The sequence below is a fragment of the Myxocyprinus asiaticus genome, chromosome 26 (genome assembly GCF_019703515.2).
Source record: "Myxocyprinus asiaticus isolate MX2 ecotype Aquarium Trade chromosome 26, UBuf_Myxa_2, whole genome shotgun sequence".
NCBI lineage: Eukaryota > Metazoa > Chordata > Actinopteri > Cypriniformes > Catostomidae > Myxocyprinus > Myxocyprinus asiaticus.
In genome coordinates, this window is record NC_059369.1 from 41,965,203 (window position 1) to 41,992,397 (window position 27,195).

The following is a 27,195-nucleotide window of genomic DNA, read 5'->3' on the forward strand; positions in this document are numbered from 1 at the left end:
AGGACAGTGTTGGAATAGGGCGATGAGAGGTGTGACGTTTTGTAGTCCTCTGACAGACTTTCAACACTGCGGTCCGATACGAAGCGGCTGGATAAAAAACTACAACCCCCTTGATACCCTTTGTGAAACCTCACGACGCTCAGTCAAAAGATTGTCGTCCGTTTCGTCCATTCACAGTTTTCTTGGAACGAGACACGTATTTCTTTTTGTATTAATCTCTGTCAGGTTTATATTTACTTATTTTTAATTTAACATTTAACGTAATAACAGTAATTTAGCATAAAAAACTAAAATAGGAAAAACAAGATCAATAAGGGTAATTTAAAGCAAATGTTAAATCTGACCAATCAGGAGAGAGAGAGAGAGAGAGAGCGAGAGAGAGAGAGAGAGAGAGAGAGAGAGAGAGAGGGCGGGACCGCCTTTCATAATAAAGGTGTGAGTGTGCGGAGGAAAGCAGAATTCAACATCAGCATCACATAGCATCACCATCTCTCTGATATCTCACGGTAAGACATTTCCACGCACCTTCTCAGGCTAACATACAAAAATGTATTCTGCAAATTTCATAATTCATTTTCATTAAGCTATTTACGATATGTTGGTTTTCTTTTCTACAAGAGGGGGTGTGCAGATGTGAATGTTTTTTCGCATCTGTCAAAGCATGTTCCGTTTAATTTGCCTTCCATGTGTATTATATATATATATTATTATTATTATTATTATTATTATTATTATTATTATTTATTTTATTTATTTTTATCATCAGGCCATTTACCACATGAACAATTAAACTGCCTTCAGGACTCCCATAGTGCAATAATGTATAAATATGTCATGTACATATGTAAATTCACTCATATTTAATTCAATAACTGTACATACCCCTACCTTGCACATATATCACCACTTGCACATGTACATACGCCATTCTATGTTATATGTCCTATTTGTTTGTATGTCTATTTATACTCTTACCTTGTTTTATATTCTGTGTCTCACTTGTAATGTTCTGTGTGCACTTGCTTGTTTCTCATATCACCAAAAAATTCCTTGTGTATGAGAGCACACTTGGCATTAAAGCTCATTCTGATATACATACATACATACATACATACATACATACATACATACATATATATATATATATATATATATATATATATATATATATATATATATATATACATATTTTATGTGAAGTAGAACATGTTTTTAAAACTTATGAATTTTACTTGTGAAATGATATGTGCGTTTGCAGGTGTACATGCATATAAATGTTTTGCATTCTGCAGAAAAATAATCTCCTTCTGCAGAAATAATCCAAAACATGACCATAACCCATAACACTCTATAATGAAGTAAAATCAGCATATTTTCCCTCTTGTTTTAATGATCATATAACCATTTATTCTCACTCAATTCTCAATCTATTGATATTCCCCTGCATGTGTTTTTTTCAGTGATATTCTTGGCTTTTTATACATTTTCTATTTTTAAACACTCCTTGTGGTCTAGAGTCAGTAATTAAATTGTTGAATCAGAAAAGGGCAGCAGAGGATATGTGAATAATGCAGGCAGCATTGCATCCTCTCACATTTGGGCGTGGGGGGAGCATGTCTGGGGATGCGTAAATCTTCTCCTGCAAGAAAATCCTATTTCACGTTTCTGTAAATGAGTCGCATAGGGAGAGGGAGATTGTACCTCCCTTCCAAGCTCTCCTTGCTGGGCTGCTGTAAAATAGCTGGTTTGTTGTGTGCAAAGCTGGTGGGATTCTCTCACGTGGAGATAAGGTGTGCTTGAAAGAGTATGTGTAATGTAGAATATATCCACTAAAGGAGAGGGAGGGTAAATTAGGTGTTAAAGTGCAATCGGTACAAAATGGGAGGCAATGAAAGCGACAGATCGATAGGAGAGGGATGAGGGAAGAGAGAAGAATAGAACGGACTGGATGACAAGCTGCATGAAGGTGCAAAGGAGTTGTAATAGAATTGCAGCCCATCGTTCCAAGCCCTCTGCTGTGGTCTCAAGGGCTGCCAATCACACACACACACATACTGTATATATGTATATGTGGGCTCATTGGTGAACACCTCCAATCAGTGGATATTGATTCCTCGATTGATTGCTGTTTTGCAGGCGTGGATGAGCTTCTTATTTAAAAGCACAAATAACAGTGGCTGCTCAAGTGCTTTTTCAGATGTATTGGCACAATCAGCACATAGGTCAAAAATGGTCTTTTCATATAAATATTGAAATATCTGATATATTTTTTTAAAAACTTCACAGTCATGAGGGTCTAAAGGGGTCCTCTTTGATTTTATTGTCATGCTGCATGTTGGTGACAATTCACTTTGATTTGGTGGAAAAAGTAAAAAACTTTAAACTTTTAAACTTTTGTTTAACTACTTATTTTAAAAAAATAGTAATATAATAATAATAAACAATTATTCCAAAGTACTTATGCCAACATTTATGTTTTTAAAGAACTTCAGCTTTTAATGAGACATTGATTTTTATTATTATTATTATTATTTACTGTCTCTGGACTGTTTACACTACTCAGAATAAAACCTTCAAAATGACATTGAACGCAGAAATTAAAAACATGTTCATCATAGTAGATGTGTATTGAAGTAATTGGTTTGGATGAATTGTATCTTTAATTTATTTTAGAAAAGCTTAATAGATCCAGACAAAAAAAAAAAAATAAAAAAAAAAATTATAATAAAAAACAAAATAAATTGCATCATGTAATTTTTTGTTCCAAATGCAGTAATTAGTAATTATTTATTTAAAGCCCTGTAATTAGTGGTGTCTAATCCCTAACCCTTATGATTGAATTTTAGCTTGAAACTAATTTAGCACTATTGTGCTAAAGACATGAATGATGCTTCAAATCATGTGGCTGGTTAAGGAGAGGTGTGTTAATATTTTTCTATGCTATCAGACTGACAAATCTCTGCTTGGTGGACGATAAAACAGGTTAAAATAATCCCAGACTTACACTTACGCATCTGTCTAAGCATGTTCCATTTTATTTGCCTTCCATGTGTGTGTGTGTATATATATATATATATATATATATATATATATATATATATATATATATATACTACCGGTCAAAAGTTTTGAAACACTCATTTTTTTTTATAATATTTTTTTTTTTTTTTTACATTTTAGAATAATAGTAAAGTGATCAAAACTATGGAATCTACAGCATCTTCAAAGTAGTCGCCCTTTGCCTAGAATTTGCAGACATGTACTCTTGACATTTTCTCAACCAACTTCTTGAGGTATCACCCTGGGATGCTTTTTAAACAGTACTGAAGGAGTTCCCATCATGTTGGGCACTTAATGGCTGCTTTTCTTTATTATTTGGTCCAAGTCATCAATTTCAAAAACTTGTTTTTTTTATTTTTATTAAATTTTAGTTTTATAATGAAATAAATTAATATGGTAGCACAATTGTATTTTTGTCTACAAAACTAATTTCAAACATTTAAGCATTCGCCTTCAGATCAAACGATTTTTAGGATAATGAGAAACATTTCAGTCGTGTTTCAAAACTTTTTTTTTTTTTTTTGTGTGTATATATATTTATATATATATTGTATAATTTTACACGTGAAATAGAACATGTTTTTAAAACTATCAATTTTACTTGTGAAATGATATGTGCGTTTGTAGGTGTACATGCATATATATGTTTTGCATTCTGCAGAAAAAATCCAAAACATGACCATAACACTCCATGGTGAAGTAAAATCAGCATAACTTTCCTGTTGCATATGATCATATAATCATTTATTCTCACTCAATTCTCAATATAAATAATGTAACGTAAACTATATATCAATAAATAACACATTTCTGCTTGGTGGACGAAAAAACAGGTTAAAAAAATCCCACAAACTTACAATTACATTGCTATTTCTAGAGAGCAGAATATCAGAGACTTGCATGGGATATTTAAATTTGAGATTTCTATTAGACGCTCTGTTTTTTTTAAGTGAACCAGAAAACTAGCTAATCGGAAACACTGCCCATGAACTGATGAGTTTGCTGACATCAGGTGTGCTGGTATATCTTTGGAGGGCGGGGTTTTGAAGTGAGGGCGTGTGGTTGAAATTAACTAAATGGCGGAATTACCCTTAAAGTAGTTGTGCGTACACTAATGATGGTTAGAGAGAGGAGAGGTTGTTTTTGTGTCCAGAAAATTTCAGGCCTGGATAGTTTACTTTTATTTATAGCACACTGGAACATTGTTATGTAAATGTAGAAGATTAACAATGTTTTAAGTTATCTGCAACCACGTCTCATAGAATCATGTTAAAACACCTACAGTATATTTTTACAAAATAATTTGTATGTGGCAAATTTAACATCTCGTGCCAGTTTCCTGGTGAAATTAACATTAAAAGTGTTAAAATAACAATGACTTTTATTCCCATTCACATAAATTGTAAGTAAAACAGCACATAAACACTAATTTTTTGTCCTGTTCCGCACATAATGCTGTCTTATGACATCAAAACACTTTTACTATAGCGCATCTGCTTCTAAGGCGATACATTTTAACATTTGAACTGCATAACCATCTACATTTACAAGCTTGTTCAAGCACGATCAAATTGTGCGGTAGCTCAACTGATAGAGCGTTGCACTTGCGATACAAAAGACCGGAGTACGAGTCCTGATGAGTACGCGAGTCGACACGTGAGTCGAAAGTGTCATAGAAGCTCCACAAAATGACGTGGTTGCATCAGCAATTGTTTATCATTTCACATTTGCTTTTTATGACACTATCGGTTAGGTTTAGGTTTAAGGTTTAGGGTAGGGATGTCAGATCTGTTGATTTAAAACTCGATAGAGCATTAACCTTAAAAAAACCTCATCTGTTTGGCAGAAAATGTAACTTGCTTTTATTGCCACTCAGTGGATATTTCACCTTGGAATTTCCTCAATACGTGTGTAATGAACCACGTAATATAATTTTGGAAAAATGTGGCCAGTGTCACATTATTTTCTTGAGGTCAGGCTGATTCATTTGCTGTTTAATTTGACAGATTTACAATTTACCCTTTGCTTTTTTGTGCACAAAACACACATACAGTATATACTTGCGTCTTTCAGTTTACAGTGGACAACCTTCAATGTTCCATTAAATGAGATGACTTACAGTATCAGTCACATCCACTTAAAATCTGATTTTGAGCCACGGCTTGAAATATTGATTTTTAGATGATGGCATATCTGGTTTTGGGGGACTGTGCCAGTACTGTCACTCATTGCTTGCCCTTAGGAAAGCAAAGATGGCTGAAAAAGTATCCAGGCAACATCTGCACTCTCTCAAAGGCAATGTCTCTAAATGTGCATAATATATTTAACTTTCTAAGCAAATGCAAAGCTGATTGTTATTGATTGCTTTTTTTAATTATTATTATTATTATGTCACATCAATGGGCTTCAACATTAGGCCATAGGCAGAACTGTTCATTGTGCCCTAACTGTCCAGAGCAAATATTAATCTGCTTCTGAGAACATGTTGATGTTCTGGACAGCATAGAGGAGCAACAACAAGGTTTTTTCTCCTAGTTATTTAGGCCTCATAGATTATTTTTATTCTCCTGATTTTCTCTACTGGAAAGCAAGTACATGTTAATTTAGTCTGCATCTTTCTAATTTTTCTTGTGCTCTGCATTGAGTACATTCTGTGCGGGTCTCCTCTCGGATGGGTTCGTGTGATGGGGGATCTAATTCTATCAGTAAAAGTCATTCAGTTTCAGCAATAATGAGGAGATTCACAGCTTGATGGTGAAGCTTAATCGCAGTGGAAGAACCTCATATTCTGTGTGGATGACTTTTAGCAGAGAAACTCACACATACTCGCTCTATGAGTATAAGGGTAACACTTCACAGTAAGGTTCCATTTGTTAACATAGTTAGCAAAATTAGTTAACATGAACTAACAATGAACAATACTTTGTCAGCATTTAATAATCTTAGTTCATGTTAATTTTAATACTAATACATTTTTAAAATCAAAAGTTTGAAAAAAAGTTGTATTTGTTAACATAAGTTAATGCACTATGAACTAACAATGAACAATTGTATTTTTATTAACTAACATTAACAAAGATTAATATGTTAATTAATTGTTTCTTCATGATACCCAATGCATTAACTAATATTAAGGTATGGAAAGTGTTATAAAGTGTTACCCGAATAAGTAATACGCATAAATTGACATTTAAGGAATGTTCCAAAGTTCCATCAATACAAGTTCTGCATACTGTCGATTACCAAAGAAAATAATTTTGAATTGTCTCCCATTAAAAAACAAAAAAACAAGTCATGTTTACTGTAATGCAATTACAATGGAAGTCTATGGGGCAAGACATAACTCTGGGATAAATGTTAAATGTTCCAGGTTTAAAAGAAGTTATAAGCTCTGTGGATAGCATCTGTGCATGCTGTCGATTACCATAGAAAATTTTGGCTATTAAATTTGTCCCTCGGTTTGTTAAAACAAACAAAAATCATGTTTACAGTAATGCCTTTACAATGGAAGTCTCTGGGGCAAGTTTACCGGAGGATATAAAAGCAGAAATGCACAACTCATATTATTTTAAAACACATTAATTCTTCAGTACAAAATTGTGCATTATTTCAGCTGTATACTTGGCCAATTCATCCTAGACACCCTAGCTGTGGGTTACTTTCTAAGGGTATGAAGTTCTGGTAATCATTACAGGTGTAATTCCAGTGAGTAAATGTTTCTCTATGTAAACAGTGAGTTTCTGCTATCCTTGCCAGTTTTTATTGGCTTTAAATGGTCATGACAGTAAACATTGGGTATACCTTTGCGCAGACAAGGTTAGTAAGCAATTCCATTACACTAGTTAACACATATAATGTGGGAAAGTACTGTAGCTAAATCTTCGAAATAGTGTCTGTTTTAAAGTTTATGGTGGTGTAGTGTCTTTTGTAAGTGCATTACTGTGTCAACACTATTTATGCTTAATTTTACAAACTGAGGGACAATTTCATGAACTGTATTCTAAAATCAAGAATTCTCTTCTGTAGTATTCAACAACACTGATGCTAGCGGTAGACCTTAACTTCAACTGTGCCTGGAAAATGTATTTACGTGTTGATCTCTGTGCTTTAGAAGCGCTTAAAAAAGTTCAAGCATTCAGAATTAATTGGGCAACAGATCATTTTCATTAGTCAAAATAGAAACATTGTTGATCTTACATTGCAGATGCTAGAATCGCTGAATTGACGTGTTGTAGGACAGGTGAATAAATGAGGTGATTTGAAGCATGTGTGCATTGGCAGCCCACGAGCAATTGGGGGGGTTGTTTTTGAAGGATGCCTGCAATCCTGAGTCATGTCTGCTCTCGTCAGCACTGGGAGGGAGGAAGTGCCTTCGAACTTAGCAAGGATAAAAACACCTAAGAAGGATTTCAGCTTCATCACCATGGCATGCTGTGAGAGAGAGTTAAACTCGGGTGATTGTCTGTGTTAAGGCAACCCAAGGAAAAGAACGAGGAAGGTCTGATTGAACCGGCAGAGGAACGACTTTCAAGTGACTTTCAAGTGACAGATGGAAAGACAGATTTGTCCCATGATTGCAGAAGATAAGCTGCCTCATATTATTTATAATATAGCCACATGCATTAGCCTGGTGTTCTCTATGATGGCAGCGATTTATGGCTCTGTTTTGTGTTTATTTTCCAGCGGCGGGCAATACTGTTGGACAGTTGCTCCAGTGCAGATGGAGAGAGATAATATCACACACACACACACACACACACACACACACACACACACACATACAAAGTAGTTAAAGCCTCTTTACTCTGAATCTCTGCATTGGCACTCTCAGTAAGAGCCAGATGCTAACCCTCTAATGATAGTTGGATGATGCAATGTTGTGACCTGGGTGGTACAGGCACTGCTGGGTGGATAAGAGCCTGGGTACTCTAAACCCATCTGTATTTCTTTGGTTTTTGGTGTGTCCATTTTTTTTCTAGGTTGCATTTCTTAAAGTGAACCTCGGTACCTCAGCAGTGCTGCCTCTAGAACAATGAAAACCTTATGATGCATCCGAACATACATTCGTCCTTTCTATATAGTATGTCAAAAACAGTATGCCAATGGAGTAGTATGTCCGAATCCTCAGCATTCAAAAACGCGGATCGACTGGACACTTTACTGTCCCATAATCCCTCGGGAGCTGAGGAGACTTTATGTTCATACACTGGAATGTTTTTTAAACGGTGGAGAAGACTGCAAGTCGGACTCTTTTCAACTGAAAGTGATATGCTGTATATACCAAGAAAGTTGTTCCTTGTGCTTAAATGGTGCTTGTATAACTAAACCAGAGTAGATTATTTTCACGGTTGTTGTTTTTACATCATATATTCATGTCACAGGTCAATACCCACGTCCCAGGATGAAGTCCGGAATCTATTCATACTACTCACATACATACCTAAAGAACGTAATGTTTTACCGGCCAAGAAGTGGATCCTTAATCGAATATAGTACATACTGCGACAGTGTGAGATTTCAGATGCAGGGTTAGTCTTGTGTTGTCAGACTTGAACTATTAGTATAAAGTCTGGTCCATATACTGCAGCTTATTCTGGCCAAGAACCACCCACTTAGACAGGAAGAGATGTCTGATTGACATGTAAAACCTCCATCCATTTTTTTATTTGACATTAAAGGGATAGTTCACTCAAAAAATGTAAGTTCTGTCGTAATTCACTCACCTTCATGTTCCAACCCGTTTGACTTTATTCTTCAGTGAAACACAAAGGAAGATGTTAGATAGCATGTAAGTGTCAGTCACCATTCGCTTGCATTGCATGTTTTTTTCCAGAAAATGGCAGTGAATGGTGATTTAAGCTAATATTCTGCCTAACATCTCCTTTGTGCTTCACACAGGTTTGGAACAACGAGGTGTATACATTAAAAGAGTACATTTTCATTTTTGGTCAACTATCCTTTTTTTAAAGGAATGTTCCGAGTTCAATACAATTTAAAGGAATATTTGGGTTCAATACAAGTTAAGCCCAATCGATACCATTTGTGGCTTAATATTTATTACCACAAAAATTAATTTTGACTCTCCTTAAAATAAAAAACCTATAATCTGTGTTACAGTGAGGCACTTACAATGGAAGTGAATATGGACCAATTTTTGAACGATAAAATACTCACTTTTTCAAAAGTATTGCCACATGATGTAAACAATATGTGTGTTAAAATGATTTTAGTGATAAAATAACTTACTAACATTTTCTGGGAAAAGTTATAGACAATTTTACAACTTCGCTGCCATGGCGATTTAAAGTCAACAAACCCTAACCCCTAAAATGACTGTAAAAATGTCAATTTAAACAACTTTACAGCTCAAATAATACATGAGTTTTAACAGAAGAATTAATGTAAGTGCTTTTATACAATTATAAGCTCCACATTTCTGCCTTTAAACCCTCCAAAAATTGGTCACATTCACTTCCATGGTAAGTGTCTCATTGTGACCTTGATTTTTGCTCGGATAATGTTAATGCTAATGTGAGTCGAAATATATTTTTGTGGTAATCAACATTATGCCACAAATGCTGTTGATTGAGCTTAACTTGTATTGAACCCAGAATATTCCTTTAAACTCAATCAACAGCGTGTGCCATAATGTTTATTACCACAAAAAATCATTTCGACTCGACCCCCTTTTTACTTAAAAGCCAGCTCGTTTCTGGTCTCTAATTTCAATCATATTTTGTTTCTAACAACATGTATATGCAATTTTAGCAACAATAACATTATTGGTGTCCCACACGACACTGTACACTATACACTCAGCCATGTAGTGTATGCATTTTCAAAGTACAGTACTGTCCCAAGTGGAACGTTTCAGTACACAGAAGAATTTGCCTTTTAACAGCTAATGGAATCCTTACAAAAATTGAGAGTTCACTGCAAATTTGACGCAAACTTGCTGCAAATTCGCCACAGATCATTTTCACATGCAAATGAGCTTTGCGGAAAACTTGCTGCAAATTGTTTGCCGGAGGTTCACCACTACCGGTGAAGAGCTGCAAACTTATGGCAAACATTTGCGGCGAATCACAAGCTCATTTGCATGTGAAACTAAATTTGCGGCAAGTTTCGATTTTTTTATAAGGGAAGTTTCAAACGTGATGTGTTGCCACTAGCTTTAGCGCATTAGCCAACATCAGTTCAACATTTGTATCCCAAACAATGTACATATTCACACAGCGTGGGGTAATGGTAAAGCATTCAACTCAGATTTGTAAGGTGCTGTCTTCACTGAGGTTTCCCTAGTTGCTACATTCTACATTATTTACAACTGTTTTGTCAGACCAGCAATACAGCTAGGTAACTCCGCCCCTTCCACTGCATACAGCAAGCCGCGAGTGCTGAGTGCATGAAGTGTCCAACATAACACACTCTGTTTTGACGGTTGAAGAAGTGCATATTCCGGGTTCTCGTAGTACACTTCTTTTTGTTGCCTTTTCAGTGATGACATACTACTCGCACTACTTACGCTACAAACCCTTACAAAAATTTAAACTTGCTGCAAATTTGGCACTCCTTTTTTTTCACATGTAAATGAGCTTTGCTGCAAAATCTTCATTGACGCCAAAGGTTTGCTGCAGGTTCACCACGTGAAGAGCTGCAAACTTCTGGCAAACGTTTGCGGTGAATCGCGAGCTCATTTGCATGTAAAAATAATGAGTGCCGTTTGCTGCAAGTTTGTCAGAACTTTAGAGTTTTTGTAAGTGAAAAAGACATAAAATAGTGCAGAAGTGTGCGGTTTGGGACTCACCTTATAATGATAATTATGTAAGAAGTATAGTAAATGTTTATACCAGTGGATTTGCATTGAACTGAAGTATGATGATACAGGTTATTCACCCATTTAACCATTGCTCAGGTCTATTCGAGCCAAAAGCTGATTGGTCCCTGTTATCGGCACATCATTTAGAAAGTTCATTTCAAAGCTTCGTGGAGACAACCTCAAGCCATTGCAGCGCATCGCGTCAATGGACGCATCCAGTGTAGACCAGGTGTGACGGTGTCTAATAAATGCACCGCTCCTGCATGAGATGCTAAAAACATCTAGATGCGTCACAATGGTCAACGATGTCCATTTAATGCATGTTTGCATCGAAAAACAATTGTAAAAAGCTATTAGTATGAATGGCCCCTAAAACGGCATAAACCTTAGGAGTCCTCATAAGTCTGCTTAGCTTGTTTTCTATGTTTTTTATATCTGATGTTAAAGATAAGAGCTAGCAGTAGACATGACGGTCCTATACGGCAGTGATCAGCTGGTTCCTACAGGTGACAGGTTGTTTATTAGAGTTAATTAAAGCTGACCCTGGGCTCGCTCTGTCTTCTCTGGAGTTTCCTCATGACTGCCTTCTAGATGGCTCTACCTCTGAATATTTTATCTTATTCTGGCTTTTATCTTATTTAATCTTATTCTGACTTATCCTCAACTCACTTGACATTTCTCCTGCCATCAAATTCTGCTCATGTTCCCAGTGTCATCCTCTGTGTCCCTTCTTGACAGCACTACACCACTGGGTCTATCCTCTGTAGACTTCTGGAGGCAAAAGGAGAGAGATGGCAGCATACCCAGTATGCTCTACTTTATCTGGGCCATACTGTCAGGAAAATGGGGGCTGATGGATGTGGAGGGTGAGTTCTGGGGCCATCAGCTGTGTTTCTCATTCAGAGGTGAATGAGCGATCGTATCTGGGAAATTTCGAGCTGTTTACTTTGGCATGCCTTCCTTGTTAAAGATACTCGCTCCTGCTCAATATGCTTGGGAAGAGTTTATCAAACAGATAAAAACAGTCGGAGATAAAAAAAAAAAAGTGCCACCTGTTAGTTGAGTACAGTTTGAATGGTTGGGAGGGTAGGACATAGTTAGAGCAGTTGCTCTGTTTGTGTTTGTGAGAGTTGTGTGAAACACAGGCATTTACTTAAAAGCTTAATTTCGCTTGAGGAAAAACGTACAGTGTTGTCTTGGCTTTGTGGTTTGCATGCCATATATCAGACTTGCTCAGGAAAATCTGAATGTTTGCATACAGCTTGACCCTGGACCGAGTTAACCTCTGGAATGTGCTTTGAGGTGATTAAAAACACTGGCAGTTTCTCAAGGTCTCATTAGTTGTGACTGCTATGGCAAGAATCACTAACACTATTGCTCATGCTTTAGGTTTAGGGGATTTTTATGTAGACGGCCTCAATTAACGACGTATTATTAAAACAACACAAACATGTTGGGTTGTATTTAGCCTTTAAAATATATAAGACCTTTAGATAAAAACTAAAACTTTTCCACATGTGGTTTCTGTGCATTACTATGTATCCTCTTAGATGACAGGGAGGGAATTTTTTTGTGATATCATTTTGTGTTCTCACAAAAAAAAAAAAAAAAAAAAATTGCATTCCTAACAACTGTTTTGCTCTCCATAACAGTTTTGTGTTCCCTCACAATAAGGTTAGCGCTCCCTCGCAATAAGTTTTGCTTTCTTGCAATAGTTTTGGACTCTCTCACAATACGTTTTTTGTTCCTTCCCAATAAGTTTTGTCCCCTCGCAGTAGTTTTGCGTTCCCTTGGAAAATGTTTTGTGTTTCCTCACAATAGTTTTGTGTTCCCTTGCAATAAGTTTTGTGTTCTCTTACAATAATTTTGCGTTCCCTCAAAATAACTTTTGCGTTCCCTCACAATAGTTTTGCGCTCTCACAAAAGTTTGTTTCCTCACACTAAGTTTTGTGTTCTCTCGCAATCATTTTTATTTTCCCTCGCAATAAGTTTTGCATTGTCTCCCAATAATTTTGCGTTTCCTCGCGATGGTTGTGTTCCCTTGCAATAAGTTTTGTGTTCCCTCACAATAATTTTGTGTTCCCTCACAATAGTTTTGTGCTCCCTCGCAAAAGTTTGTTTCCTCACAATAAGTTTTGCATTCCCACGCAATTGTTTGTTCCTTTGCTATACGTTTTGAGTTTGAGTTCTCTCACCATGTATTGCGTTCCCTCGCCATATATTGCACTGCCTCACAATTATTTTGAGTTTCCTCATAATAGTTTTATCCATCCTTTATAAAAAAGTAATCAAATTGTAGTAAAACAAGGGCAAATACAAGGTTTACCTTGGTTACACTACAGTAACTATAGTTGAACTCAGGTATTTGTATTAAAACCATAACCACACAATTTTCCAGAGTTTTACTACTGTAACCATATTTTAACCATGATCTTTGTAGTAAAACCATAGTAATAATACAGGAATACCAAAACTATGGTAATACAAATTATCATTCTGCCCCCTCAAGTTTTAATTACAACTGGGAAATTTAGAGACAATTTTGATACCTGAGTTTCCAAATTGCCTTAAACTTTCAAAATGGTGGACGACAGTACGGTTTCTGTAGTGGAAAGTTTTATTCATTTTTCTCAATGCAGCTACCTTATCACTTGCTGTTTTTGATCAGAAACATTTACATATATCAGTAACTATTTGATGCACATTTTAAACTTTTACACAGAGAAAATGGCATTATCGTCTGGAAGCTGACTAAATACGGTTTCAAAATAAGACTTCCCCAAGAAATATGCAAGAATGAACCTGGCGTCCTTCTGGTGCCATAAAGGCAGCATATACACTCACTGGCCACTTTATTAGGTACACTTATACATTTACTTATTCGTGCGATTATTTAATCAGCCAATTGTGTGGCAGCAGATCACGCAGATATGGGTCAGGAGCTTCAGTTACTTTTTACATCAACCATCAGAATGGGGAAAAATGTGATCTCAGTGATTTAGACCTTGGCATGATTGTTGGTGCCAGGCGGGCTGGTTTGAGTATTTCTGTAACTGCTGATCTCCTGGGATTTTCATGCACATCTCTAGAATTTACTCAGAATGGTGCGAAAAACAAAAAACATCCAGCAAGCGCCAGTTGTGTTGGTGAAAATGGCTTGTTAATGACAGAGGTCAGAGGAGAGTGGCCAGACTGGTCCAAGCTGACAGGAAGGTCACAGTAACCCAAATAAACACGCGTTACAACAGTGCTATGCAGAAAAGCATTTCTGAACATACAACACGTCGAACATTGAGGCGGATGGGCTACAGCAGCAGAAGACCCCTCCGGGTACCACTACTGTCAGCTTAGAACAGGAAACTGAGGCTGCAGTGAGTTTTCATGAGCTGAATGGGAGACTAAACAAAAAGTTAAAATATGACTAGACGTGCGTTGCGCGTGCAAGCCATTCATGCATCAGGAGTCAGCAGCGCTTCACTTTCAGTTAATCGCTTGAGTAAACGTGCCCACTTTGCTCCGGTCAGTCTGCGCGGATGACAGTGTTTCATTTGTTTCTTTTTGCTTTCAGAACAACATGTCATGTGATAAAGAAAACATCACTATTAATCCTTGAGATTTCCAACCCAGCATAAAGGTACACCCTCTTAAACCATAGTCACACTCAAAATTACATTAAAATATTAAAAGAGAAAACATAAACCCACATCGTGGGATTAAAAAAACACACATGGCAAAATATTAATTATTCAAAATATAAATTAAACCTGGAAATAAAGTTTTAAGATTTTGCAGATGCGATTCACTGAAAAGGGCTGAATGGTTGGTCTGCTCGTGATGCGCGAATGGCTTGCACGTGCAGCGCGAGTCTCGTCACACTTTAATAGTGTTTAAGCTCCCATTCAGCTGATGAAAACACGCTGTGTGATCATGCAGAAGGATTACTTCAAGATGTAGACTGGAATGCAGGTGCGAAAAACTTCATATAAAATAGCCTGCTCCTCTCTCACTGTTGCTTGCATGCTAGTGATTACCCCTCTGCGCCCACAAAGGCATCGGCACAGCCATTGACCAGGAAAATAAAAAATGGCACTCCATGTCAAAAAAGGTTGCCAACCCCTGCTCTAGAGGCTGTTGTGTGTGAAAATCCCAGGAGATCAGCAGTCATAGAAATTCTCAAACCAGCCCGTCTGGCACCAACAATCATGCCACGGTCAAAACACTGAGATCACATTTTTTTCCCCATTCTGATGGTTGATGTGAACATTAACTGAAGCTCCTGACCCATATCTGCATGATTTTACATATTACACTGCTGCCACACGATTGGATGATTAGATAATCACATAAATATGTAGATGTGCATGTGGTCCTAATAAAGTGGCCAGTAAGTGTATATGCAGCGGACATAGTTAGAGTAGTTTGGTAGTATGCCATTCTGAACTTTGCCTAATTTCATTAAAATAAAAAATTAATTTCAAATCCAAAAATACTATTATTGTGGAACAAATCAGCTAATGATGATGGAATTTATGTGACATTACTGACCTGCAAAGCATACAAGATCTGTTCTTCTACAGATCTGATCATTCCTGACCTCTCATGACTTGAGCCCTTCATCTCAGTGACTCTTTCGTTCAGACTCACGTGCACAGACACGCCCTGCTTGTGTAACTGGACCTGACCCTGGTGACCGTGGTCTGGACTGAAAAACAGATGGCCGGTTGTGAATAAGAGAGAAAGGAGAGTGGAGGAATAAGAGAGGGTACACCTGAAAACCAACAGACAAGCCTGACCTTTCACTCACCCAGGCTGGATTCTACACAAAGGTCTGACGGCCACCTGGGAGAACGCAACGAGACCAGTCGAAAACTCCCACCACCCTAATGGCCCCAACCAGAAAGAAATCAGCAACATTAAACCCCAATTCAGCTCTGTTTCTGGCTCTTGTGTCAGGTTAATTCACTGGTGACGTTGTAGAGGCTGCTGAAACAATAGAAATTGTCTTTGCCTTTGTGTAAGGAAGGACATTAGAAGATTAACTGCAAGATATTTCCAATTTTTTTCATCCATCTTTGTATTTATTAGTAGATATGTGCCGAAAATAGTGTTTCATAACACTAGATAGTGTAACAATAGAGTAACAAAACTAGATTTTTACATTTTATAAAGAGAAAATGCGAGTGAGTGGTGCTTACCTGTGCAAAAGTCGCCTCCACGATGCTAGGGTTTTGTAGGTTGTCACAAGGATATAACTTGTGTTGTGGTTGGTCCCTAGATTACTCGAATAGACCTCTGCTATGATGAAAATGTTTTCGATTTCTAAGTTCAAAGTCATTTTGATTTTTTTCTAGGGGCTAAAGTAAAAAAACGTGTAAGTGGTATAACCATCTGGAGACAGTAAAATAAATAAAAGTATCATTAAAAGTTGAAATTCTTGAAAGAAAAAAAAATGTTGGCATAAGTAGTTTGGAATCTTCAGGATCTTTCATTACTATTTCTTAAAAAAAAAACATTGTCCACCAAATAAAAGTCAGGTTGTGTTACCAACATACAGGTATCCTTTTTGTTGTCATGTGACCAAAAAAAAAAAAAAAACCCAAATAACTAAATAAACCGAGAAGATCTCTCGGTTGTACTGGCAAATCTATTTTATTGCTCAAACTAGAATATGGTGACGATAAAGATTAGATAACAGTTTCAGAGCCATCTATGAAGAGATACAGATAATTCCAAAAAAATCAAATTTTTTTCTTGTGTAAAACTGTTTTGTGTTCTTTAAATCTCAGACACAGTATCACTGCTGTCATTGTTGTGAGCCATAGTTACTGTATCTGCTGAAAACCATTCTAGAACAAAAACAGACCACAACGGATAGAGTACACATCACATTCTTTAACATACAAAAGCTCTCATGCAAAACATGTTTGTTCCCCACCCCACACCACAAACACACACACACACACACACACACATTTCATCCTACATCACAACCTGTGCCACCTCTCTTTCTCTCCATCACACAATGTCAGAAGGCCACATTCTCCCTGCATTCTTTATTTGAGTGGAAAACACCGTTGCCAGGCAACGGCAAAAGCAGGGAGACTGTGCCATGCTAGGATGAAGGTACTATGTGAGGGGAAATGTGTGTGTATAGTATGTGTGGGAGAAACAGTCAAGTCATTTTTATTTGTATAGCGCTTTTCACAACACACGTCGATTCAAAGCAGCTTTACAGAAAATCATGCATTAACAAAAACAAAAAAAATGAAACCGTTAATATATATAATGTCTACAGTGATCATTGTGTAGTTTGATTTAAATATGATTGTAAAATGTGTATAGAAATTAAATAATTAAATAATAATTGTATTTAGAACCCCTTTGAGCAAGCTGAAGGCGACTGTGGCAAGGAACACAAAACTCCATAAGATGTTGGTTAATGGAGAAATCAATTCACCTCTGGCTAAACAACATGAATATAATGCCAATATTAGTTATTTGTGTGTTATAACTTTAAGATTAATGACTAATGTCTTTGAAGTCCATCCTGGATTAACTGCAGAAGTTCACATTGATGCATTGTCCTTTGTTAGTTGGCTGATGAAGGCTTTTGCTGGCAATTAAATTATAGTCTATGTATTCTATTTCAAGAGTGTAGTCCATCAATAGACAATGGTGATTCAGGCAGAGATTAATGAGGTGCACTGCAGTTCAATCGGCAGGTCATTTTGGTGAGGTTCGGTGGGGTCCATCCTAAGTCCAAGGTGCAGGCAGTGGCATATGAATTATCCGATGTCTTACAGTTGGAGTTGCCATCAGTTCATCCTCTGAAGTAAAAAAACTGAAGTGATACCTGGCTAGCACTGGCTGTAGTTTGTCATCATCTCTCAGCGACATGTTGCAGTGGAGTCCGACTCCAAGCAGGAACGGAGATGGATCTGGCAGGCTCTGGTAACCTCGGGATATGAATCAGAAGGTCACTTAAGTAATGTGGAGCTAGACCATTCAAAGCTTTGTATGTAGTTAACACAATTTTAAAATTAAAACGAAATTTAACAGGTAGCAAATGTAACGATGATAAAATTGGGCTAATATGATCATATTTCTCAGTTCTAGTCAGCACTCTGGCAGCTGCATTTTGAACCAATTGAAGTTTATTTATTGATCTTGCTGGACATCCTCCCAGTAATGCATTACAATAATCTAGTCTTGAGGTCATGAACGCATGAATTAGATTTTTCGGCATCAGCAACAGAGAGCATGTGTCATAATTTAGCAGTATTTCTCAGGTGGAAGAATGCTGTTCTACAAACATTGGAAATTTGATTTTCAAAAGACAGATTGGTATCAAATATAACACCTAAGTTCTTTGCTGAAGAAGAGGACGTAACAGTACATCCATCGAGTGTCAAATAATATTTTAGCTGCTTATTTTTAGAGGTTTTCAGTCCAATCATTAATACCTCTATTTTGTCGGAATTGAGTAGAAGGAAATTTCTGGCCATCCAATCTTTGATTTCATTGATACACTCTGCTAATTTGGAGAATTTTCATTATGTTTAGAAGAAATTTAAAGTTGGGTATCATCGGCAAAACAGTGGAAACTTATTCCACGATTCCTGATAATATCTCCCAGGGGAAGCATGTATAAGGAGAAAAGCAGAGGTCCTAAAACTGAAATACTTAATTTTTGTTTGATTTGACAATTCCTCGGTTACACATACAAAGTGGTAGCGGTCTGATAAATAGGACCTAAACCATGCTAATGCAAGTCCGCTAATGCCAACATAATTCTCCAGCCTATTCAAGAGAATGTCGTGATCTGTCATGTCGAAGGCAGCACTAAGATCTAATAGCTCTAGAAGAGAAATGCAGCTGCGATCAGATGATAAGAGCAAGTCATTTGTGCAGACTCTGTACTGTGATGAGGTCTAAATCCTGACTGAAATTGTTCATATATTCCATTTCTCTGTAGAAATGAACATAGTTGGGAGGACACTACCTTTTCTAGTATTTTCAACATAAATGGTAGATTTGAAATCAGTCTGTAATTAGCCAATTCTCAAGGATCAAGCTGAGGCTTCTTTATAAGTGGTTTGATAACTGCCATTTTAAAGTTTCTTGAGACATGTCCTAAGGATAGCGAGGAGTTAATAATATTAAGAAGAGGTTCCGAGATTACTGGAAATACCTCTTTTAAGAGCTTAGTTGGTATTGGATCTAACATGCATGTTGTGGCTTTTGATTTTTTGATAAGTTTTGTTAGCTCTTCTTGACCTATGACAGCGAAGGATTGAAATTGCTTGTGAGCAAAATCATGAGACACCGTTTTCTGAGGTGCTGTGACAGTTGATTGCATGGTTCCAATTTTATTTCTGATTATTTCAATTTTATCCGTAAAAAATTAATGAAGTCATTACTATTGTGCTGCGACGTAATATCTGGTTCAGTCGATGCTTTATTCCTAACCAATTTAGCCACATAAACTGGGGGAGTAGATTCATTTAAACTAATATATTTTGGTTTAAGCCAGGTTTCAGTCAAACAGAGCACATCCAAACTATGATCTCTAATCATTTAATTTACAATTAGTGCTTTGGTAGAAAGAGATCTAATGTTTAGTAGCCCTACCTTTATATGATGTTTATCTTAATTTTATTTTTATTTTTTTCTAAATGATTTAGCGAGAGTTTTGTGTTTGGTAGTTCGGGGAACAGACACAGTCTCTATGTGATCTACGTGATACATTCTCAATGTGTTGTAGTTTATGTGACCTGTGTGACATCTCAAGGCAGCAAGCAGATGTTCGGATTAACCAGTTTGTCTGCTTCCTGACCTGGGCCCCAGTTAGTCCCTGGAGGGATGGAGTCTGTCTCTCTTTAGCAGGTCAGGTCTACCCCAAAAACTCTTCCAATTGTCTATAAATCCTATGCTATTCTCCAGACACCACTCAGACATCCAGCCGTTCAGTGACACTAATCTACTATAAACCTCGTCACCATGACGTGTAGGCAGGGGGCCTGAGCATATTATAGTGTCTGACATCATATTTGCAAGTTTACAGACCTCTTTAACATTATCTCTAGTGATCTCCGACTGGCGAAGCCAGACATCATTAGTGCCGACATGAATAACAATTTTAGAAAATCTACATTTAGCATTAGCCAGCACTTGTAAATTTGATCTGATGTCACAGCAATGTGATACCACTCGCATGATCCTGTCACGATCCTTGTATTAACCTCTATATGTGTGTGTGTGTGTGTGTGTGTGTGTCTGTGGGCGGGTTTGTGTGGTTAACGAGGACAATTTTTTAGGTTAAAAACTGGTAATTACAAGGGTATTATGCTATAAATGTGGTTTATGAGGACATTTCTAGTGTCCCCATAATTCAAATCACTTAAAAAACATACTAAACGATGTTTTATTGAAAATGTAAAAATGCAGAAAGTTTTTTGTGAGGGTTAGGTTTAGGGGTAGGGTTAGGGTTAGGAGATAGAATCTATAGTTTGTACAGTATAAAAATCATTATGTCTATGGAGAGTCCTCATAAGGATAGAAGCGCCAACATCAACTTGTATTAACCCCAGAATAGTCCTTTAAGGCCACGTCCAGACAAATACGTTTTCATTTGAAAACGCATACATTTTGCTAGGTTTACGTCTCTTATCTATCCTAGATTGATGTTTCTTTCCACCAAAAATGGAGGGTTTCAAGGCATTTCTCCATAACCGCATAATATGGAAAACGATGATGTTCAGAAAAAGAAAACGGATTAGTGTGGATGTGGCTTAAGATAACATAACATTTTGTCAAGACAAACTTTACCTATCTAGTTATGTTGGCTTGACAAATCCACCAAATCTGGTACAGACCTTAGGTGTGTACCAAACCACACACTTTTGCATTATTCTATGTCATGTTTGTAGTGTAAGTAGTGTGACTAGTAGTATGTCAACACTGAAAATACAACAATAAGAAGTGTACTTTGTGTACATGGATGATGCACTTTTTCAACCATCAAAACAGAGCGTGGAATGTTGGAAACTTCCTGCACTCAGTGCTCGCGTTTTGGCGTATGTAGCGGAAGGGGCGGACTTACCTGACTGCGATGCTGTTCTGACAAAACAATGGTAAATAATGGAGAATGGGGCAACTAGTAAAACATCTTTGAAGACAGCACCTTACAAATGTAATTTGATTATGATTTACCATCACCCCACACTATTTGAAAATGGATGATATTTGAGATACAAGTGTTGAACTGAGGATGGCTAACGTGCTAAAGCTAGCAGCAACACATCGCACGCATTTAGAACGTCACTTCCGTCAGATATTAAACCCCAAATGTGTCCTTGTTGTGAAAAACAGTTAAGTGTTCCATTTGGGACAGTACTACACTTTGAAAATTCATGCACTACATGTCTGCGCATAGTGTAAATTGTTAATGCACAGTGTAATGCGTCATTTGGGAAACAGCTCTTCAGACTGTTCTGGAATAGTTTGCTGTGTCTTTTCCAACTTACTGTATCAGACTCACGGTTCTTGCACAACGGACGATCAAAAAATGGAAAAATCCTACAGATTTACATTGGCGGAATGATCAAATGGGCCAACGGAATGCTTGTTAATTCAAACTCCAACCAGAGACTATTTCGTAGAGACGGGCCACCTCTATTAAAATTAATAGGAGAAATTGAAACTCCCAACAGTCATTGGATTTAGAAAAGGAAGTCCTGCCTTACAGGTAAAAGAGCCACTTCTTAGATACAGACATTGTCTGTCAATAAACTCAAGATATACATGCGCATTAGCTAGTCAAGTCGGGAAAATTGTGTTTTTGAGCGTGATCTGAGGTAAAGAAGCACCATTTATGAGACCAGTGTTGTCAGATTTGACTGCTGATTTGAAATATGTTCTTTGATCGTAATCTTGACCAGCCGTTTTGAAGATTTCGGTCTTTCCCCATTCAAGTAGATAGGAGCTGCACTGTCATGCCACTTGTTTACATAAACAATAGCTGCCCAGGAGCATTCCAAAGATGGCACAAACCCACAGAAGGCCTTTGATCTGCTTTAAATTGCTTACTCTCTCTCTCTCTCTTTATGTCCCTCCCTCTCTCTATCTATCTATCTATCTGACAGTTTGTCTGACTATCCATGTGACATTCTGTCTGACTATCTTGCTGGCTATCTAGTGGTTTGTCTTACTGTAATGTCAGAATAACAATCAGTCTTCACATTTTTAAAACCAGTAAACTTTCAGACAAGGCTTTGTCAAGCCAACATCAAAGCTTGTCTTGACAAATACCTATCTAGTTTCTATTTTGATTTCCTGCCAACTGTACTTATAATTGTAACCTCTTAACATGTGAAATATGTATACTCTGAATCATCAGTTTTTTACAGCTTAGTTTCCATAAATGGTCTGGGTGGGCGGCGGCTGGTTTGTCTATATTTAACACTTTCATTTCAAAAGAACAATGGCACATGCTTTTTTCCATTGTAATGCTCTTTAATGCTCAGGAGAGTGTGATGCCTTTCATTCGCATAGAGTTGCATTTACTAGTGTCCTCTCTCTCCCATTAGCTTGTCCCTCGTTTACCATGCTGCTGCTCGGACTCTTGCTGCTGATGTTGCTACGGGGGAGTGGTTGCCTAGCGGCAGACGTTCCTGAGGACGTGACAGCGGAGTTCTCGGTCAGACTGTACCACCAGCTTCAAATCACAGGAGGGGAGGAGAACATAATTTTCTCCCCACTGAGTGTGGCTCTGGCTCTGGGCATGGTGGAGCTGGGCGCCCGGGGCTCTTCTTTAGAGGAGATCAGACAGGCTGTGGGCTATAGCCATTTCAGAGAAGGTACAAGCATCTAAATGCATAGTACTGTACATGAGGGTCACCTGAGATGTTTTAACCCTTTACTTTTGAGTCCAACTGACCCTTTTCACATTTATGGGTTTGGAACGCAGAAGTTAACTTCTATAGTGGTGAATGGAAGACCACAGCAAATATTATTTTTGCATTCTCATTTGCTTTGAACACATTGACAGCAGGACACTCTGAAGAAACATGCCACATTTTGTAAATATCCAATGCTAGGTGGCTCTAAGATTTTGAATTGTATGCTCATTTTCCAACAACAGTATCTGTTCTTTCAAATTTGCCAATTTTGGTCATTTCCACCACTTTTCCAAACTGCTCAGACCCAATGATTGCTGCTTGCGGCTATATTTTATTTACACTCAGTGACCACTTTATTAGGAACACCTGTACACCTACATATTCATGTGATTATCTAATCAGCCAATTGTGTGGCAGCAGTGCAATGCATAAAATCATGCAGATACGGGTCAGGAGCTTCAGTTAATGTTCACATCAACCATCAGAATGGGGAAAAAATGTGATCTTAGTTATTTCAATTGTGGTGACACAGGCTAGTTTGAGTATTTCTGTAACTGCTGATCTTCTGGGATTGTGCTTGCTCAGAATGGTGGCAAAAACAAAAACTCAGTTTACCACAATTGTAGTGAGGAGAATAGCATCTCAGAAGGCACAACATGTTGAACCTTGAGGTGGATGGGCAACAACAGCAGAAGACCAAGTCGGGCACTTTATTAGGACCACAGTGTTCCTGATAAGTGCTCATTGAGTGTATTTAAATCATCACGAATTAAAGGCAACACAAAGTATACCATCATATATGAATACTTTACAATTTAAATAATTTATCATATTTTTTTGGCATTACAGTAATGTGAAATTTCTTAATTCTTTCTTTTGATTTGGAGTGAAATATGACCCAGACATGTTCTTGACAGGTTTTGTGAAATTCCCCCATATATTCGATTTTAAATGGAATGTTTACTTTGGTACAAAAGCATTTTCTTACATATTTACCATTGGGATTGATTCTCTCCCCCTGTTCCAGATGAGGAATTCTCTCTGTTGAGCAACCTGACTCAGGCCCTGTCCACAGACGAAGAGCAGTATGTGGTACGGCTTGCCAATTCCCTCTTTCTACAAACAGGGGTTCACTTCAGCGAAGACTTCCTTCATCTCATGAATAAGTACTTTAAAGCCGAGGTGGAGACGGTGGACTTCAGCGAGTCAGCAGCCGTGGCCGAACACATCAACTCTTGGGTCCAAAACCACACTGAGAGTAAGTCTGTTTACACTGCTGAATGAAGAATAGATTCAGATGGCCCTGTTGTGCTGTAGTTTTAAGCAGATTTGTTGAAATATTGTCCTTGTTCTATGACTGTTACTAACAACTGTTGATACCTCTAAATGACCCCATGAATTGGCCTGACGAGTGCAGTTTTCTTTTCTGTATTGACATGTTTTCTTCTTGAAACAGAAATTTGTTTCAGGACATATCATAAGCCTCATCCATTTGTTTAAAATAACCAATAAACTAATTTGCAAATTGCTATGCTAGTCAGAGGCAGGTAGTGTTTGGGGGAGGAATAATCTCAGTCCATAGACTCTGTAGAGCATTTTACTGGATTAAAATTTGCAAGAAGAGACTGTACATTTTAAATGAAGGCCAAAATTTACTAAAAATGAGTCCAGTTTCGTCATATTTTAGAAGTATGCTTGCATACAGAATGCCTCAAAGCTACAGTAATAGACATGGACTAAAAGCAACAAAAGTAAAAAAAAAAAAAAAAAATCACATGGTCTTTATTGAAATGTTTGATTAAAAGTATGATTCGTTGTTTAACATTTGTTGTTACAGTTGTGTTACATTTGCATTTGGTTTTGGTTCGATATTTCCACTGAGCCTAAACTGAGCCTTTTTTTTTTTTTTTTTTAAGGTGGCGAGGGAGCCTTTTACCCCACACTTGGGTTAAAAGGCCATCTGGGGGGTTGTAGTGATATAGTGTAGATGTATGGGTAATAGTTAAAGGGAAAAATGTGTCAATTTATGCAAATACTTTAGAGATAGCAAGAAAAAAGTTTTTTTGAGGAAAAATGGTAGTTTTTGATGCTATGTAGTGTTTTGGGAGAAAATAAAACCAAAAGTGCCTCATACCCAGGGGGGCTTTAGCCCAGATAGTAGCACTAATCCCAGAGCTTTGATATGGGATCATTTTATGATACTGAAGTGATCATACAATCTTTCCTGTTCTGAGACGAAACGGAGGCGTGCAACGTTTATTTCAGTATTTGGGTTTGTTTTTGGATTCCAGGCAAGATCCACAACCTGGTGTCGGCGGACGACTTCAGCAGTGTTACAATGATCATGCTGGTGAATGCTGTGTACTTCAGAGGTAGCTGGAAGAATCTGTTCAGACCAGAAAACACAAGAACTTTCTCCTTCACCAAGGACGATGGCAGTGAAGTTCAGACCCTAATGATGTACCAACAGGGAGACTTTTACTATGGTAAGAGCATGTGTGAAGGCACTTCAAAACAACAATGTTTGCTTGTAAACAACTTAAAACAGTTTTAAAAGCTTGAAGTTTGAATGTTGATTGGTTGGATGGATGGAGGGACGGACGGACGGATAGATAGATAGATAGATAGATAGATAGATAGATAGATAGATAGGCAGAACAAGGTTGGATGAATTTGGAAGAAGCAGAGAAACAGAACAAACTGAGTAACTGCTCAGTAGAAGAACTGAAGGTGAAAAGTGAGAAAAATGGTGCGAGAGAAGGAGAGACAGTAACGGAAATGATCTGAGATGTTTTTAGAGTCTGCATTCTCAGGTTGTTGTTCATGTGAAAAGCAGTATTGCTTTTTGTGAAACTGGCTGGAGGACAAGTCCAAACTGACATTATGAATGATTAAATTTCAACTGAGTAGAGCTGAACTCATAGTCACTTCACATAGCATTCAGTATTCAGTTGTCCATCTACGTCATACTAAAGTCCTCGCATCACCTCAGATATACAGTAGATTTCATTATCATTTAATACACTAACCTCGCCACATTCTTCATCCTCAGGAGAGTTCAGTGATGGCACCACAGAGGCTGGCGGAGTGTATCAGGTTCTGGAGATGCTCTATGAAGGTGAAGACATGAGCATGATGATTGTGTTGCCCCGTCAAGAGGTTCCTCTGGCCTCTCTGGAGCCCATCATCAAAGCTCAGCTGCTGGAGGAATGGGCCAACAACGTCAAGAGACAGAAGGTGGAGGTCTACCTGCCCAGGTTAGATTTAAAATGTGTCATTTAAAGACGTTGATATTTTGTTATCTAATGAACTTAAATTCATACATTTTAAGTGTGGCTTAAACAAGATAAGCTCAATCGACAGCATTTGTAGCATAATGTTGATTCATATCATGTCATGTCAGTCCCTCGGCCCATCAGGCCATCGGGGAGACATGAGGGACAATGCAGTTGAGATTGCCCTCCCGCCGTGTCTGTTGGAGGCTGTTGACAGAAGCTCTTACATGGAGAGGGATGTCCAGTCCTTGATGTTATCGAATCAAGACTCTTTGTCGTCCACGCTTTCGCCCACCTTCCACTTTTCCTTGGAGGATTGTCTTTGAAAGGCTGCTGTAGTGGGTGACATGCCCAAACCAGGCCAGCTTGTTTCTTTTCACAGTTGCCTGAAGTTGAGGGCCATACAGCTGAATTGATTCCACAGTTGAGGGCCATCCAGGGTGTTCATTCTGCTCGACACAAATTCATTTGTCTTGTGTTCTAAATAAGAGATGAGGAGCAGCTTCCTCAGGCACTTGGTCTTGTGAGCCTGGATTCTCTTCTCAGTGTCTGCCAGGAGGGTCCATGCTTTGCACCCGTAAAGGAGAATGGAAACAACGAATGACTTGAAAAGCTTGTACTAATAAGTAGTCGGAAAGCCGATGGAGTAGTTTTTCCACAATCTGTCTAGTCTGGCAATTGCTGCGGTAGCTTTGCTGATCCTCATTAGGCCTGTTCATATGTATTCTCTCTTGTAGGTTTAAGGTGGAGCAGAAAATCGATCTGAGAGACACGCTGCAGCAGCTTGGCATCAAGAACATCTTCAGCAAAGATGCTGATCTGTCGGCCATGACAGCTGAGATGGCAGGTACTCGATAAAGCATGCCCCCCTCAGAGCTACTGACCTATCAGAACATTCCGGGATTCTAGACATGCACACAGATGCCCTCCAAAACATGATTGACAGCTAACGGACAGGATGTTGTCATTAAAGCAAAAAGACTTGCAGTGCTTTTAAGAGGTGTTCTTAGGCGTGAAGCAGACCCCAATGTTCAATAAACACTGTAGTTAAATGTATTAATAGTGATAATAATAATGAAAATAAACTATTACTCTGCAAAGTAATAAAAGTAACTTTAAACTGTTTACGGTTGCCAAGCAA

At 37.8% G+C, this 27,195-nt stretch overlaps 1 protein-coding gene across 1 annotated transcript in view; it reads left to right on the forward strand.

Moving 5' to 3' along the window:
* The first annotated feature begins 387 nt into the window (after positions 1-387).
* LOC127416917 (neuroserpin-like) overlaps positions 388-27,195 on the forward strand; it is a 29,141-nt gene continuing 2,333 nt past the window's right edge. Inside the window, exons 1-6 of the mRNA XM_051656519.1 lie at positions 388-506; positions 22,468-22,737; positions 23,807-24,037; positions 25,071-25,265; positions 25,832-26,036; positions 26,792-26,901. Of these exons, the coding sequence (XP_051512479.1) occupies positions 22,485-22,737; positions 23,807-24,037; positions 25,071-25,265; positions 25,832-26,036; positions 26,792-26,901 (994 nt within the window). The 5' untranslated portion in view covers positions 388-506; positions 22,468-22,484. The remainder of the gene's footprint in view (positions 507-22,467; positions 22,738-23,806; positions 24,038-25,070; positions 25,266-25,831; positions 26,037-26,791; positions 26,902-27,195) is intronic.